Genomic DNA, 17,767 nt, shown 5'->3' on the forward strand with positions numbered 1-17,767 from the left:
TATTTATTTCAGTAGCATCTTAATTCAGTCACTGATTTCAAAAGTTTAAGCATTAGAAACTATTATCATGAGGAGAAGTTGGAGAAGATGGTCCCATATAACATGCTTTAAAAAAGTCTATCCTCAAACTGAACTAAAAGAAAAAAAGTTTTAGCGTTGTCTTTAAGTACATTATTTTTTTGGTTATAGATTATAATTTGATGTGCATAGGTATATGTGTGTTTTGTTTTGTTTGAAACAGATTTCTGTGGATACCAAAGCTCAAAACACGATATCAATCTCGTCGTGGTGCTTGAACACCTGAGCTAACTACAGGATTTTCAAAAGAAATCCAGCATGGCCTAGTTGGCTTGACCTGTGGGAAATTTATAATGTCCTCTGGAACCAGTATCAGCAAAAATCGACAGGCTCTGAGCCTGCAGGGTGTTGACCCAGAAACATGCATGATAGTGTTTAGAACACACTGGGCACAGGTAAAGTTAATTAGTTTTATTGATTTGAAGTAGACTGCATTAATAGGAATTTGCTTCATTCTTTCTTTTGCGATAATCCTGAATTGCTCAGGAATAAATGTCTTTCATGTAGAATGTAGCAGATCACGCTGAAACATTTTTAAAAGGCAAAGGTAATTGACCTTTCAAGGTATGGTTAGGCTTTACTAATCACACCTTGAACTCCAGATTTGCACCTAAATGGGAAGTACCGGGACGTGGTAATCTTACAGAAGGCTTAGATCTTCTTACTGGCTTTCCTAGTGACTGTACCCTGTTGCAAGCTTCTGGGCTTCCTTTCCTTGTGCTGGGTAGGGCTTGCCTATCTTTCATTAAGTGTATTATAGGCATGGGTGCAAAGTTGTGTGTTTTTTACGAATAGATGTAGATTATGCACTTCAGCATAATCTAAAAATTTTTTGCACATCATTAGGATTATAATCGCTTTTAGGCAAAGATGTTTTGCTCTGAGCACCATAATATAAGGTGTTGTTTGCTGCAGTAATATGAATGAATAACGGTTTATGTAAAATTGATTTCTGTGCTGCTGCTTTTGCTGGTTTTTGGCTAGCCTGAGAAGCCAGTCAGACGAATGGTGGTGTTTGAGATGTTTCCAGAGCCACAAGAGCCATCCTTCAAGAGTCACCTTTTCTCACTTAAGTCTAGTGATGCTGTCGTGTTAGGGGAGCCACTGTTCCTTTGTGTTTGGGGGCAGTTATCCTCCACATAAAGGCTAAAGACAGTGGCTGTTTCACAGCCAAGTTTCATTGATTGCGTGCAGAACAGAATTTCATCCGCAAGTATAAGTGCTGGTATGACAATTGTTACTCAATCCTAAACTGAGGATCCTAAATCCTATATTGAATGTTGCAGGAGTATGTGGGCATCAGTGGCCATTTTGTTTCACATCAGAAGTGGCAAGGAAAGATCAACTCTGTGGGCTTCTTCCACTCTTACTACTGCAAGTCAGCTCATTAAATTGATACTTCAGAGCACAGTTACTCTGGGTGAAGAGTAGGCCCTTTGATTTCAGTCCTCTGTGACAAAGAAACTTATTTCAAACATCACTGAAACTCAGTTTCTGAAGGCTAAGGGAACCTAGTTTATCCATACTTCAGAGAACCCCAAGTTTTCAGCGATAGGACAAGTCACAAATGGGGATGTTTATTAAAAAAAAAGGTGAACAAGAGCATTATGTTTTGGCCTTGTTCATGCCAAGTGAAACTTTTAAATTTAGAAAGCAAAGTAAAAGCATAAAAAGAGTTTGTGCTTTCTGTGTTAAGAACTTTAATGTTTTTTTTTCCTTATGAGGTAAGTGCATATTTTAAAAAAAATGCATTAAAATAACTAACCTGTCTTTGTTTCTCTTTAGGTTCTGAAAATCTTAGAGAAACATGATCCTTTGAAAAACACTCAGGCAAAGTATGGGGAAATTTCACCTGATGAGGCGAGCACTGTTCAGAATTATGTGGAGCACATGCTTTTTTTACTGATCGAGGAGCAAGCAAAGGATGCTTCAATGGGGCCTATTCTGGAGTTCGTTGTCTCAGAAAACATAATGGAGAAGCTTTTCCTTTGGAGTCTACGACGAGAGTTCACCGATGAGACAAAAATTGAGCAACTCAAAATGTATGAAATGCTAGTAACCCAATCTCATCAGCCTTTGCTGCATCACAAGCCCATCTTGAAGCCTTTGATGATGTTGCTGAGTTCCTGCTCAGGAACAGCCACTCCAACAGTGGAAACAGAGTTGGTTGTCCTCTTGAACCAGCTCTGCTCTATAATAGCCAAAGATCCCTCCATTTTAGAACTGTTTTTCCACACCAGTGAGGACCAAGGAGCTGCCAATTTCCTCATATTTTCCCTGCTGATTCCCTTCATCCATCGAGAAGGAACAGTAGGCCAACAGGCCCGTGATGCGCTGCTTTTCATAATGTCTCTGTCTGCAGAAAACAACGTTGTTGCAAACCACATAGCAGAAAACACCTATTTTTGCCCCGTGAGTTGCTCTTGTTTGTTTGATCTTCAGTGCTAAACTGTCTCCCCTGTATTCTTTCCATCCTTTTCTGTCATTCTTGATAAAGATGTGTTGTAACACATTTGTTTCTGCTAACAGCTATTTCACAAATCACGATGCCGTTCAAGCCAGCCCTACTGCCAAACGCAGTTTTGCTCCTTGTTTCCATACCAGTGTCTTGTGCTTTTGGGCCAGCACAGGTGTTTTTGTAGTTACACAGTGAATTGATTTGGGAAGCTGATGGAAGTTATAGCAGTACCTGGTGAGGGGAGACTCCGATGAGATTCTGGGGTGAAGGGAATGAGAAATGGGAAGAAGGTGTACTGAGGCTGTTGTTTCTGGTGGCAGCGCTAGCTTAAGTGGGCTGTGCTTGCTGCACTGTAACATCAGATCAACAGTTCAAAAACTACAGTGAAAATCGTGTGAGTGCTATAGAAATGTAATATTTTTGCAAGATAAAAGGTAGACTTGCTCTTTGTCACATAATTGGATGTTTCTGTGTCTGTCTCAGGCAAACCACCATCTTGTTATGTTGTACTCTGTTACAAAACTTGGTAGCAGTATTGCATTGTTAGATCTGGCAAGTCACTCTTGCTACATGACTAGAAGACTTTTGCTGTTAAACAAGTAAATCGAATTTAACAAACAAAGCTGCCCTACTGCAGTTTTAAAGCTAAAGCAGAATGGACATGACAACACCTGCTACTTCATGCCTTATCACAAAAATCACTTTGAAGTCTGCACTGGATGGGTTCAAAACCAAATATCATTCTGTAGAAAGGCTGTTCTTTTGTGCCAGTTTTTTGACTGATTCTTTTATCTTCTGCATGCCTTGTGTTTTAGTTTAATAAATGCCAGAAATAATGAAGTGGAAGGGACCCTTAAGCAGCTACTAAAGCAGAGAGCTTTAGAGCAGGGAACACTAGAATCTCTGCCTCAAGCATTAGCACGACAACTGTTCCAGCCATAGGTTTCCATTTACTCCAAGATTGCTATGTCCTTTGAGCAGTAGGGCAGAGCCAGGTTAGCAGGCTGGAGGAGGCCTACAAATTCCAAAACAAAACTTCTAAATGGCTTCCTTTGTCAGTTGTAAATACTGCATTGAGTTTCTTGTGCTGAGAGACTTCAGTTAACCTTGTGTAATAGATGCTGCTGAAGAATATGAACTTGATTCTAAAACTGTCCCTGAGACAGATACCATTATTGGATCCATGCTATAACTTCCATAATTACATCTCTCAATTAATTAAAAAAAAAAAAGCAGCCTTTTTACACTGAAGATAAAAGCCAGCTATATTAACCTTCGAACATCAGGGAACCGTGATTGACAATCATTCTAATTAGGAAGGCTTCTTGTCAAAATGTGCTAAAATCAGACTTTTCTGAACAGTAATGAGACTGGCCTAAGTCTCTAATAAAACTTTAATGCAATGCCATAGAATTAGCGCACTCACACAAAATCTTTTTTTGAATTTGACTGTGATGAGCTGAAGGAACAGGTTTTGTTCTGGTGGAAGAACTGTAGGTGTCAGTGGCATTGCTGTCTATCAATCAAATCACTGCAGCTGTGGCCTCAGCTATTCTGCGAAACAGCTAGCACAGTCCTGTGCTGATAGGAGTGCATTTGGGTGGTACTGTGGTGATGCTGGCTCTGGTTCTGGGGCCAAGTTGGTAGTGTATAGGGTTTTCTTTACCATGCTTTATTGCGTTGTATAGACATGCCCTGGGATGGAGCCTGACCGTAAATCTCTGCTGCCTCATATACCCAAATCAGTGTTAGATCTCCACCAAAGTGAACTTGAAGGCTTTCTTGATACTATTTTTTTGAGCTAACTTTGGTTAGCAGGTTTTTAAAACTAGCTTGTCCATAGTCTTCAAAACTGTAGGAGAGTAAACTATAAAAAAGGAAGGAGACAGGCTGCAGGAAGATACATCGCTACCAAATATTTTAAACACAGGATGTGTAGACAAACTTGGGCAAAGTTTTCTGATTTTACAGATTTTCCTGCTGTATTACTTTTATCATGTTTTCACTGGAAGGTTTTCTGGATATGATTGAAGAAACTGTCTGTTCAGCATTATAATAAAAAAACAATATTTCTAAAGAATTTTGAGCATGATAGCATCTCAAAGTCTCTCCGTAAAACTTTGTATTTGTAAATACCTCACAGCTTAGGAAAGGAAGTACTAAACCAGGGGGAGGTGTGGCTCTGCGATGTCCTTGAAATCTGAGGCTGGACAGAGATGGAATGACTAGGGATGTGGGATGAAAGGGAATTACTAAAAGGAAATAATTGGCTAGATAGCAATTGATTATATATTAACAACACATTTTAATCATATGGTGTGTCTAGGATTACAAATCACATAGTGTCTTCTGTGAGTCAAGAGAAAGTAAATAAATCAAGGAGACTGGTTTTCAGAGAGACTCATGACCCAATGATGAGAAAGAAACTGCTGGAGATGCTTGTAAAAGTAGATGGGCATGTAGGGTTGACATGACAAATCTTGGGATAAGTTTCAAAGGAAACTGCTCTGAGCAAAACAAAAAAATAAAACCAGTCTTGCCCTCCAGGATTTGTTTCCTTCCCTTTCAGATTTTTTTTTCATTGATTTTTATCATTTTACTGATTAAAACTCCCTAATGTAGTCTCTATATGTGCATTTATTATACCTACTTATAGAATGTGAAGAGTGCTGTTAGTCATTTCAAGTGGTAATCCTGTTTATACCATGTACTTTTATGAAAAGTTTCAAATCTTTTTTTACCCAAAGAGATGAAGTTGCTTTGAGTGGCTACTCTCTGTCTCGGTGCTTTAGAAACATAATTTCACCTAGAGCCATTTTTGTTGTACTTCGTAGCAAAAGTAAGCTTTCTAAACTTTATGGATTTTAGCAGCTACATCTATGGCTTCTTACTTCAGTAAGTCAGAGAAGCTAAAGAATTCTTCACTTCAAGACATTGACTGATCATGGATTCACTGCTCCTTTTAGTGGAGAGTTGTATGTTTAGCTCAAGGCCAGTTTCTTGTGCTTAAGGGCTAAACATCCATGTGAAGGAGAGATGTGAGCAGTACAGAGCTCTGAAAATCAGGTTGCTTACTGAGAGGGTAAGTATGCATTCATGAATAGCAATTAAATTTTAAGCGGACAACGGAAAATCAAGTGTGCATTGATTAACCAGTTGCAACACAAAAGAAACTAAAGTTCTCTCTTCAGAATTGTTTCCTTCCTAGAATCATCTGTATCCTGGGTTTGTGAGTGTAAGTGTGTGTGTGGGTTAGGTATAGGTAGTTCTGTACGGCTAGTAAAATCTTCCTAACTTTTTGCTTCCAGCTCTTCCACTGCAAGAGAGAGAAAAAGCAGAAAGATTCTGGTTGTAGGAGAATGTGATTATACAAATAAAGAGTTGCTCAATGGCTTTAGCTTCTTAATTTTTTTAACATATCTCCAGCATCTTTCTTCGTATATCTATGTATATAAGTGTATAAAAAAAGTAGCACATGTGCTAAAGCAGTGAATTTTCCAAAGTATTCCCCCGCCTTAATATTTGGCTTAATTATGTATGCCAGAATAAATTCATCTTCAAAATTATGTGATTTAGAAATGGAGAGCATTCAGAAAGACAGCCTTTGTCTGACTGGATGGGTTAGTAATTATGATTGGTTATGCTTGCGTATGATCAAAACCAGAATCCCTTCTGCAAACTCTTGGTCTTTGACCTGCGCATTGTCAACTGTTTGTTTTCTGACAGATAAAACAGTTGTGTTTCATCTGAGCTTTGACTGTCTAGCCCTGTAGATGCCAAGCAGCCCTTTGCAGAAAGAGGAAAAATTCTTCCAAGAGTCTGTTGAATGAAAACTAAAAATATTTCCATCAAACTGAGTCTTAATGTTCCCATTAAAATGAGAATCATCTTAAAAATGATCCTGAAGTTGTATTAAATCATGTCAGAAAGATAGGAGTTGTAAATAATATTTAGAAAGTTTCCAGCTTCAAATAACTTTAGTAATTAAAAACTTGGTCTGAAACTACCAGTACTCTAGATATATTCAGTAAAATTTAAAAAACCTTTTTGGAAATAGGCTTTAAAAATTGTAACTAAAAATACAATCTTGTGCTTCAGTTATATATTCTACATAAATCATCTGTAAGCATTAATATCACCGGAAACAATATCTATACAATAAATTATTTCAGACTTTTTTATTTCTTCCCTTCCCCCCTTCCAAATAAATAAGAAAGAAAAATGAGACATTACAAACAGAATTTTTTTTAAGTGGATTCAGCTGAGTTCAAGTGCCTAGGAATGAAAGTCAACATATATCTGTGGTCTACATGAGGCTGAACTTCATTTTTCTTGATGAGGGCATTTTCCCCCTCTAATGGTTCTAATGTTTTGTATTTCCAAGTGAAATCTCTTCATATAGGCTTGTGTAAGAAGTAACATTTAAATCATCAATGAAAGACAAGCTGTAGATACATGACAGGGATGTTTTTTTTTTTTCTGGAAGGGACTGAAGGAAAGTATAAAACTATTTTACAAGAATTTTAAAAGAAATTATAACTTTAGATTAAAAAAAAAGAGAGAACCTGCTTTTCCCCATCACTTTCTCCTAAATATCAGCTCTTGGAAGAAGGATGTTCTATGGAAGGCTCTTTAAAATATTCATGTATTTCTGCCACAGGACTCTTCCAAAAGAAAATTAAATTAGTCTCAACACTCTCTTATGTTACTGAAACTAGTAAGAGAAACGATTTGTGGCATTGCCATTCAAGCAGATGGACAGTTGGAAAAATCAGCTTATTTCTCTTTTGTTTTTGAAATACAGGTGCTAGCAACAGGACTAAGTGGCCTCTATTCATCTTTGCCTGCAAAGCTGGAAGAAAAAGGAGAAGAATGGCACTGTCTGCTGAAAGATGACTGGCTCTTGTCACCAGCCCTTGTACAATTCATGAATTCCCTTGAATTTTGCAATGCTGTGATACAGGTAGTGGACCAGAGTTGGCCTGTGCTTTTGAAGCAGTAGTCTTTTATATATTCTGCAGAAGATTGTAAATTGTAGAGTTTATTTACTTCTGTTAATGGCATGGACTTGCAAGTTACACTAAAATAAGTTGCTTATAAAATGAATGCTTTGTGCTGTTTGTCCTGCTTATAAGGATGAATTAATGTGGTTTTGGTTTTCAGGTGACAAATCTCTCAAATGAAAGCAGCAGAATTGTGTGGTGGCTCGGTATTTCATTATGTAATTGGGAGGATTTTTCTATTAAAAAAAAAGTTTATTGCATTTTAATACCACTGTTGATACTAAAAGTAAATTGAATGCCTTTACATGTGGAAAAATATAGTCTTTCTATATTTAAGCATTGAAAAACATTCTGTCTTTGTCTAAGCTCTCATAATAGGGTACAAAAGAAAATAGTCTGTTTTGCCTGTTGTTGAGTACTACATAAAGAAAGCTTTCCAAGCATAATTAAGTATCTTCCTAGAAATATAATTTCATTTTAGATTGGCCTGTTTTGAGTCGATGTTCTTAATTATTATTTCTTGATTAGTTTTCTCTTTTTTTTTCTAGCTTTGATCCTTTACTGTTTGTTTTTTTCTCAGATCTGAATGTAAAATGAGATTTTTGTCTTTTTATGCTTTTTTTTAAGGTTAGAGAACGCTGTAGAACTGTGGTCCAGTATTTTATTAAAACATGATATAAATTCTACAGAAACTGTGGATTTATGCCTTACTTGAAGAAATGTGCTGAATAGGATTGAAAATTTAGTCTCATTTACTGTTAAATAAAATATATGTTTTAGTGAGATGTATGCGGAATACAGTAAAGCAACTGATTTGCTATTAAAGCATTGAACAAGCGAAGATAATAGTAGCTGTCATTCTTCAAATGCAATATACAAAATAGATGTTTAAACATGAAGAGGAGACAATATTCATTTTGATGTCTAAGCGGAATTTTTCTACAAGAGATCTATATTTGCAGGAGGTCATATTTGATACCTTTTAAAAAAATTAATATAAAAGTTACAGCAGGCGATTTAAAAAGTAGCATAGTATTTTAAAATCACTTTTCAAATAAGCTCAAAATGGTTAAGGATCTTCAGCTGACATGCAGAAAGAGCAGTTTCTGACCGCTGCTTGATTGTGTCTTTATAGTTGTTCTTCAGCTGAATTGAAAGCTCAGTCACTGCAGGAATTTTTGCTCTGTGCATGGAATGATTTTCATGGTATAGCTTGTTGTGTGTTGACTCAAAAACTTTGGCCAGAGATTAAAAAGGGACGGCATAGCCACGAACTCTTGCCATTTACTACTTTTTCCCTGGATCACAGCATAGGAAGGGTGACACCTTCTCTTCTCCTTTCCAAAGTAAGGGTTACAAATTAAAGGAAGTCTGGGAAGAATTGCTAGTTGGGAGAATGTAATTGTGGCCACATGTAGGCTGTGACATTGCAGTCTCTGTGTGAACTTCAAACAGAATATATTAACTTAGAATGCTTCTGAATGGACTTTTTTTTTTTTACTTTTATCAAATTTCTTTTAAATGCATGAATTTATAATATATTTTCTTTGTGAAAACAAAATAAATGTGTCATTATAAAAGCAGATTTTTGGCTTCTGATAACAGTTCATGTTTTAAAGCTCTGAACCACCTATTGAGTTAATAATGTAGGCTTTATTTTCATTTCTGTTTGTTTTACAGTGGGCATGTGAACAGTATGTTCTTACCCCATAGCTAGAGAGTGCTTTGATTTACCTACTCTTGAACCGTAGGAAGCAGCTGTTCTGCTTTTTCTGCTTGTAAGAGGACAAGTTAACAATGGCAAATCCACCTTCAAGGGACCCTGATGAGGTTGCAGGAGCTAAATTTAGAATCTCAAATCTTCCTTTGATGCATGAGTATACACCCTTTTCTGTCTGTCCATTCATCTTTGTAAGCATGCAGGTAGACTGAGAAGTCCCTGTTCTCTAATTTTGACAGACTTACTGTAATTAAACGTAGTTTGTGTGTTTCTTTGAAGAAGAAAAAAAATCTTTAATAACCTGAATCACGGCAAATGCTGGTGTGACAAAGACAAATGAACATGTCTTGCTACATAGGAAACTGTTTTGGTAGTGCATGATAGGAGTCTGTGCCTCGTCTTGTTTTAAATCTGACTGGAACTTTTCTGTGTCTTTCTGTCCCACAACCTGTTAGGTGGCACACCCTTTGATACGTAACCAACTTGTGAACTACATTTACAATGGATTTTTGGTGCCAGTAATGGCTCCTGCACTCCATAAGGTCAGTGGTGTATGCAAGTGTGACACAAATTAATAATGGATAAAAGCATTGTGAATGATCTCTGTGTAAAGATACTATTAAATGTACTATCAGTTGTGACTTCCATCTAATTGAGTAAGTTTCTAGGCTGACTTTCCATCTTTTCATTCCGTAGTTTCTATTTACTCTGTACAGATTATTAAGCAAGACATAGGTATTTCTGAAAATGTTTAAAATTCTTAAGTGAAATGAAGAATTTAAATGTTTTTGTTGCACTAGGCTTGACATATGATCAAAAAAGCAGTGACCTTTTAGATAATATTTCATCATGGCAGACATGTTTCCATGAGGATTATTTTTTTCCCAAATGAACATTTTCCAAAAGGAAAATGCCCACAAGGAAAATGTTCAGTCAAGAAATATTACACCAATTTTAGCAAAGTTGGTATTGCTTTGTACTTCTTATCACAGTTGGTAGAGCTATTTTTATAAAGTGGAGAAGAAAGCAATTTATGTTGCTTTGAAGAAAAAAAATGCATTTTTTTCTTTGAATTTTAGGGTTTATACTTCACAAAATATGTCACTGATGTTGGTGGATTACTTAATTTTTTTGTTAGTCTGCAGAAAACTATATTTCTAGCTGTTGCAGAAAATGTCAGTTAACAGTCTTTGTTGCCCTGAAAAAGAACACCTTGTTTGAAGAGAAAAAGTAGGAAAAACATGGGAGTAAAAATCCACCAAAAACTGCCAGGAGAGGACTAATACATTACTTTTTAAAGGTCTACTAATTTTCTCTAAGCCTGCCAAGCAGAAAGCACTGCACCTGTTCCATTTTCTGAGAGGCCAATGAAACACCGTACCCTGCTTCCTAGTCTAGGACTTGTCTTGGCAGTGCACACAATTCTTCGTGGTAAGTAGTCACTTACCACAAAAGTAATAAGTAGTAGAGAATCTTTCTCAATGATTTTGCAGACCTCAAACATTTGGCAACTTGGGGAGGGCTGAAATAAACTTTGGCTGTGATCGAGATCGAGGCTGTAGTCACCGAGATCACCTCCTTACCTGGGAGTAATTTTTTTCTATTTATGTATCTTGACCACATCCCTTACCAAGACTGGGAATTAGAATCAGAAGTGAAAAACTAACCAACTTTAGGTCAAGGTTATGGATAACAAAGGAGATATCAAAATGTAGCTGTGGGATTCTGGTCTTAGTGGGTACTGTTTTTACCTCTGAAGTATTTAAGACAAATTTTAGTTTGTTTTGAATACCACCATGCTGCTGAATGCCATGCTTATTGGTCAGTAAATCTGCTAACCCTCTGTTGGGTTATTTACCTGTTGATGTTACTTAAATCATTAAAAGTGTGATGTTCTGATTTGGGGTTTTGGTTTGTTTTTTTTTTTTTTTCATGTGATGGAAATTTTGTTGAACCTCATTTATATAGTCTGAAATTGAGTGAAATCGTATTTCTCTTGAAAATGGAGATGTTGGCTGCTAACGTATGTGAGTTTCAAGCCTAGCTCTTTCCTGCACCCCTGCATTCTCTTCGATGCCTTGTTCTTCCAGTAATAAAACTTTCCTTGATTAGCCTTAACTTTGACTTTTTCTCTTTAAAAATTAACTACTTATGTATATAAACTTCAAATGCATTTAACGGAGAAGATGGATTGCACCATCTAGTGGATCTGATACAAGGCTCTCACGTATGTGAGACCGAAGTTCCAAAAGGAACCAAGGGGCACATTTGACCTCTTCAGTCTTTCTGTACTGTGCCTCATGTTAATTTAACAGAAAATAAATATTTTACGTCTTTGCTCTTGGGACAGATGTCTATGTGCTAAGACAGCTAATTTTGCTGTAACAACTCTTTCATACATTAAGATAATTTCTATTTGCCATTAAAAACATTAGTGCATGAGGAGTAAGCTTTGAAAACTGTATCACCCACTTGGGGACTTAAGTGTCATAATTAATGTTTAGGTTAAGAAAAAATTATAAAGGGCCAAAATGGGAGAAAGGCCAGATAAAAACCAGAAGTTTTTTCATTGAACACAATGGATCTTGATTTTCTTTTAAACTCAACAAAGTTGTTCTCATATCCTAAAGTATACTTGGTTTGAAGATTTTAGTTTTAGCCAGTCATTCAGTTTGGGTTGTTCTGACTCGTTGTGGCTTATGAGTTCAAACACAATGAATAATGGAGCATGGTATAAATATTTGATTAAGAAGACAGATCTGTGAAAGGTTAAATGGAGGGCTGGTAAGAAGACACTATAATTATTGGTACATCTTCCTAAGGTGTTCACATAAATTGTATTTCTAGAATTTAACTGGTATGGAACAGCTGCTCCTGATGACTCTTGGTGATAGACATGGAAGGAAGGAAGGGAATCCAGACCTCATGTGTCATTCAAACCTTAACATACCAGATCCGATCTGGCACCTATGGTTCTAGCTTAATGCAAAAAAATCAGAAAGGAGATGAGCTTCTGGCTCTGCCCTTGAATTACTGTTGGGTAGGCATACTGTTTCAGACCTATTCTCTCTGTACTATATGCTAGTTTTCCTTCAAGCAGTAATATTTTGAGGAAAAAAAAATTCTCTGCAGCAAGACACAGACTTGAATTTATTATTTTTGCAAAGACAACTCCAGTGGAGAATGCAGACACCTCAGAAAGAAATCTTCGAACTTTTCAGTGTGATAGAACTTGATTTCTGTTTAAAACAACAACAGCAACATAAACAAATCATGTTAATGTGACTTCCTGTCTGATCACTAAATCAAATTTAGTTGATTCAAGTATACAAAATAAAATAAGTCAAACAGTTCTTCAAGCACTATTAGGTCCATTGTATAGGTAGTAGCATTATTAGCTTTTAATCCCTCAGGGAGTAGCAGCAACATCGGTTTACCTTTGCAACTGATGTATTCAGATATGAGCAAGATGTCTGGTACAGGGAGAGTTACTCACTTTTGGATAAAAGCTAAGCCTGTATTGTAGATGATAGGTGCTGGTCAGTGTCTTCTTTCCTCTTGTCTCTTCACAAAATCACAGAATGGCTTAGACTGGCAGGCACCTCTGGAAATTGTCCTGTCCAGTTGCCCTACTCGGAGCAAGATCAGCTAAAGCAGGCTGCTCAGGGAGGTGTCCAGTTGGATATTGAATATGTCCAAAGCTGGAGATGGTGCATCCTCTCTGGGCAACAATGTTCCAGTGTTTGACCATCCATATAGTAGAAAAGTGTGTGGTTGGAATTTCCTGGATTTCAGTTTGTAGCCTTTTGCTTCTTGTCCTTTCACTGGGCACCACTGAGAAGAATTTGGTTCCATGCAGCAGCTGTTTGCACACACGGATAAGATCCTTCCTGAGCCTTCTCTTCTCCAGATTGAACAGTTCCAGCTCTCTCAGCCTCTCCTGGTGTGATAGGTACTCCCATCCCGTAATCATCTATCCCATCCATCCTTTGCTGGACTTGCTCCAGTATGCCAGTGCATGTCTTGTACTGGGGAGCGGAGCACTCTAAATGCATCTTACCAGTACTGAGTAAAGGGAAAGAATGCCCCCCACCAACCTGCTAGCAGTACTGTTCTTAATGTAGCCCAGGAGGCTGTGGGTCATCTTTGTCACAAGGGCACTTTGCTAGCTATGGCCAATTTTTTGTTCACAAGGACCTGCAGGAAATGTATTGCAAAGCTGCTTTCCAGCCAGTGGGTCCCCAGTGTGCACTTGTGCCTAGGGTTATTCCTCCCTGGCACAGGGCTTTGCTCTTGTGTTACTGAACTTCATGAGGTTCCTGTTTGCCTCTTTCTTCAGACTGTAAGGATCGCTCAGAATGGCAGCAGAGACATCCAGTCTATCAACTACTCCCAGTTTTGTAACATCTACAAACTTGCATGAGAGTGCACTCCATCTCATCATCTAGGTCATTAATGAAGATATTAAACAGTATTGGCCCCAGTGCAGACCACATATCAATGGCCTCTAGCTGGGGTTTGCATTGCTGATTACAAGCCTTTGAGCCCAGCAGTTCAACTAGTTTTTGATCCACCTCGCTGTCCACTTTTCCAGTGCGTTCTTTGTAATTTTCTCTATGAGGATGTTGTACAAGAGACAGTGTTGAAAGTCTTGCAAGATAAATAATATCAACTGCTCTCCATTTATCCATCGAGCCAGTTATCTTATTGTAGGCTATCAGGTTGATCAGACTTGATTTCCCCTTCGTAAATCCATGCTATCTACTCCCAGTCACCACCTTCTCCTTAATATGTTTGGAAATAGCCTCCAGAAGGTTTTACTCTATTCCCTTCCCAGGGATCAATGTGAGTCTGACCAGCCTGTGGTTCACTGGATTATCCTTCTTGAAGACTGGAGTGACATCTTCTTACTTCTGGTCCTCAGGAGCCTCCTCTAGCCACAACCTTTCAGAAACCAAGAGCGGCCTCAACAGTCAGGGATGCAACCTATCAGGCCCCACAGACTCACGTATGTCCAGTTAGTTGAAATGTTCCCTAAGCTACTCCCCTTCCTGTTAGGGGAGCTACTTCTCCCCTTCCTGGAGCAAGGAAGACTTACCTGTAAGGTAAGGGTAAGTCTTACCTCCTGTAAGGGTAAGTCATCCTTGCTCCAGATTTCTGCTCTCATTTTAGGGTTTACCGAAGGCAAAGCTTGCCAGTAAAGACCAAGATGAGGAAGACATCGAGTACTGTGGCTTTTTCCATGCATTTTGTCACCAGGTCCCCTTCCCCATACAGCAGTGGGCACACATTTTTCATAGTCTTCCTTTTGCTGTTGAAGCCCTTCTTCAACTCCAGCTGGGCTTTGGCTTTCATAATCCTTTCCCTGCACACTCAAGCAGTTTTAACATGTTCTTCCTGGGCCACCTGTCCCTGCTTCCATCTGTTCCTTTTTACATTTCAGTTTTGTTAGGATCTCCTAGTGCATCTATGCAGACCTCCTTTCCTTGACTTCCTTCTTTTCTCCCAACTTAAAACGTTAAACTATCGAACAAGAATTTTGGTAAAAGCAGCATCAGAATTTCGGTAACAGTAGTTCAGAATTCAGTATGTGCTCCAAAGCTTTGAGATACGTATATGTGTGATCTGGAAATGTCTGTAACATTTATGGAACTATGTAGTAAGCTAGGCCTTTTTAAAATTTTTACAGATTGTCTTCCTATACATACTTACTATGTACACAGCTCACTGCATGAATGAAACAGTACAAGTGTGTTGAGGACAGAGATATGTTTCTATGAAAAAGTCAGGGGGTGGGGAGACCAACATATTCTGCTGTGTGTGATCTTTATGGTTTTATCTCAGGAAGCTAGTATGGAGTTGAAAAAAGAATTAGCTTGTTCATTTTTTTCCAGTTAGGGAAATTTCAAATTGATTGGGCTAGCAAGTAAGCTTGAAAGAACCTGTTTTTCTGTGAAGGTTATTTACCTAGCAGATTAACTGCAATGTGCTTAAACAAGCCAAACATTCTAAAGTTTGAGTCCCTAACTTCATTTCTTAAAGATGAGTATCCTAAATATAGCATGTTTGTGGAGCCTAATTTATACCTGGTCTGTTACAGTCTTGTCACTTGTGTGAGTTATCCCACCTACACGTGTAATGAGCGATTGAGAAATACGTTCATCTCTCAGAAGCTGCACACAGCTGGATGGATGAACAGAGCCCAGATTGGTGTTATGTAGCTAGGGATAGGCATTCGCTGGCTGTGCTGGATAGCACTCTCTTGTCCTTTCATTGTCTGGATTTTATTGTACTTTTTACAAGAGAGTTACCTCCCTTACTCCTGACATCTGAGTTTCTTAAGAGATCAAAACAAGTAATTCAATGACATTGTTCAGGGGGGGGTTGTCTTTATGCAAAGTCACAAATTCCTTATTTTTGCACAAATTCAGTTAAAAACAGAATAAATAAAATATTTTGTCTGTAAAGATATAGAGCTGAAGAAAAAGGTTGATTTGATAGTTTTCTTTTTGTAGTATCAACTCATGATTTAAATTTTTGCCCAAACCATCTTTAATTCTTCCTAGTGTAAGTGTCCGGGATTTAAGAAAGTTAAAGACTATCTGTCAGAATCTCTTCTTCATTTTAAGACTGGTATTTTTTGATGGCGTGTCAGTTACAACTTGAAATTATGCAGTTCTGTACGTTCTTCCCTAGATTTTGGTATTTAGGAAAATGATACTTGTGAGAAGGTGTAGTTTTGCTCAGGCACAGAGCCATACCATTAAATTTCTGTGACATATTTAATTGGCTGTTTCTTGCTTCACTGTCAAAAATAACTTTTGGACCTCTATCAAAAAATATAAGGTCTTCTTGGGCTGAATTGTACAAGGGTCCACGTAATCAAACTGGGCTGATTTTTCTCTTTGTTTAAAATTGAAAATCTCAGGGTGAATCCAGAATAACCCTGTCAAAGTCTGTTTTACTGGTTCTGTTAGAGGCCATATTGCCTTGTTTTAGTCTTTATGTAGTTGGTAGTAGAAAGTGCTCATTTACCTTATTCTTTTAGGTAGTTGCAGCACCATTGTAGAAATCTGAGGAGTGAAATCCTTTTGAGAAGGTCTTTGATATGTATATATTTGGCAGTCAAAGCCATGTGCTAGATAGTGAGGAGCCACACTGTGGTATATATAAATGTTCTGCTGTCTTTGATACAACTCAGATTGGTTATATACATCTCTTTACTGGAAGTGTGTATGATTTACTTTTAATTAGGTATTCAGAGAATTTGGGTGACAAAGACAGCTATTTGGAACATCTTGAGCGTTTATGTAATCTGTGTTATTTCAATTTATTGAAGATGGGGCTAGAAATTTGACAAATTATGTGATAAAAGCAAAATTTTAATGTCTTAGCATTTACTGCTTTACTACATTACATTTAATTGCTAACTATGGTATAATTATTTTTCTACTTGGAAGGCTTGTTTGAATAATGGAAAATTGTACCAGCTCTTTAGTGTAAAACGTTGCTGTTGGCCGAGTGAACAGAACTGCTCTGTGGAAGCGCTGGCATGGTCCTGCCAAATAAGCTCTGTCAAATGGACCTCAAGTCTATTGCGTGCTAACCCATGTAAACGAAAACCTCTAACACAGTATGCTACTGTGATAATTCAATAGTACTTGCTTGATGATTACACAGCTCAGCTAGGGGGAAATGACCTGTAAATTATACTGTACAGATTAGAAGGAGCGTCTTTATAAATATCCTACAAGACTGTCAGATCTCATTTAGAAATAATAGTCTTTCACCTTACTGAAAAGTGTTTGGACAGCTGCTGTAAAAAGGTGTAAACCAAGTGTTACTGGGAAACTTTGAATGGTCTCATGCTTTGGAGAAGCCTATCGATAGCTACAAGACTTAATTTTACCGGCTCCAGAGTGTATATATTTTAATAGTACCTTTCACTTTTTGCATCAAACACTGCCGTTGAGTTGAATTTTAACCTGATATAAACTGGAACAGTTATAAAGGTAAGCTGAGGGAAGTTGAAGCAGTTCTGGTTTTCTGCTTCTCAAAGTGTGCAAACTTCTTCTGTCCCTGATCCTGTGTGTCCCCTCCTCTTTTTGTCAGGACAACTGTCCCTATGGGAAACTGATTGAGGTTAAAACTCACCTTTATTTCCTGGGTAGTTTTAACCTGAATCAATTCCCTGAGCCAATTAACTTTGTGGTGAAGTGAAGCATGAACCCTTTTGCCAGTATAAGCAGGGGGCAAGAAGCTGAAAATGAAGAGAAAGGAGAAGAGACTAGGAACGGTTGGATTTTTTTTATCACTGAGGTGAGCTTATCCCGATTCAGAATCATAGAATGGTTTGGGTTGGAAGGGACCTTCAAAGGTCATCTAGTCCAACTCCCCTGCAAGGAGCAGGGACATTTCCAACCAGATCAGGTTGCTCAGAGCCCTGTCCAACCTGGCCTTGAATGTTTCCACCACCTCTCTGGGCGACCTGTTCCAGTGTTCTACCAC

At 37.9% G+C, this 17,767-nt stretch overlaps 1 protein-coding gene across 1 annotated transcript in view; it reads left to right on the forward strand.

The window, feature by feature from the left end:
• Positions 1–371: 371 nt before the first annotated feature.
• FHIP1A (FHF complex subunit HOOK interacting protein 1A) overlaps positions 372–17,767 on the forward strand; it is a 38,512-nt gene continuing 21,116 nt past the window's right edge. The window contains exons 1-4 of the mRNA XM_010120922.2: positions 372–473; positions 1,864–2,490; positions 7,341–7,499; positions 9,715–9,801. Of these exons, the coding sequence (XP_010119224.2) occupies positions 372–473; positions 1,864–2,490; positions 7,341–7,499; positions 9,715–9,801 (975 nt within the window). The remainder of the gene's footprint in view (positions 474–1,863; positions 2,491–7,340; positions 7,500–9,714; positions 9,802–17,767) is intronic.

The sequence above is a fragment of the Chlamydotis macqueenii genome, chromosome 4 (assembly GCF_036417535.1).
Source record: "Chlamydotis macqueenii isolate bChlMac1 chromosome 4, bChlMac1.mat, whole genome shotgun sequence".
In the NCBI taxonomy this organism is placed as follows: domain Eukaryota; kingdom Metazoa; phylum Chordata; class Aves; order Otidiformes; family Otididae; genus Chlamydotis; species Chlamydotis macqueenii.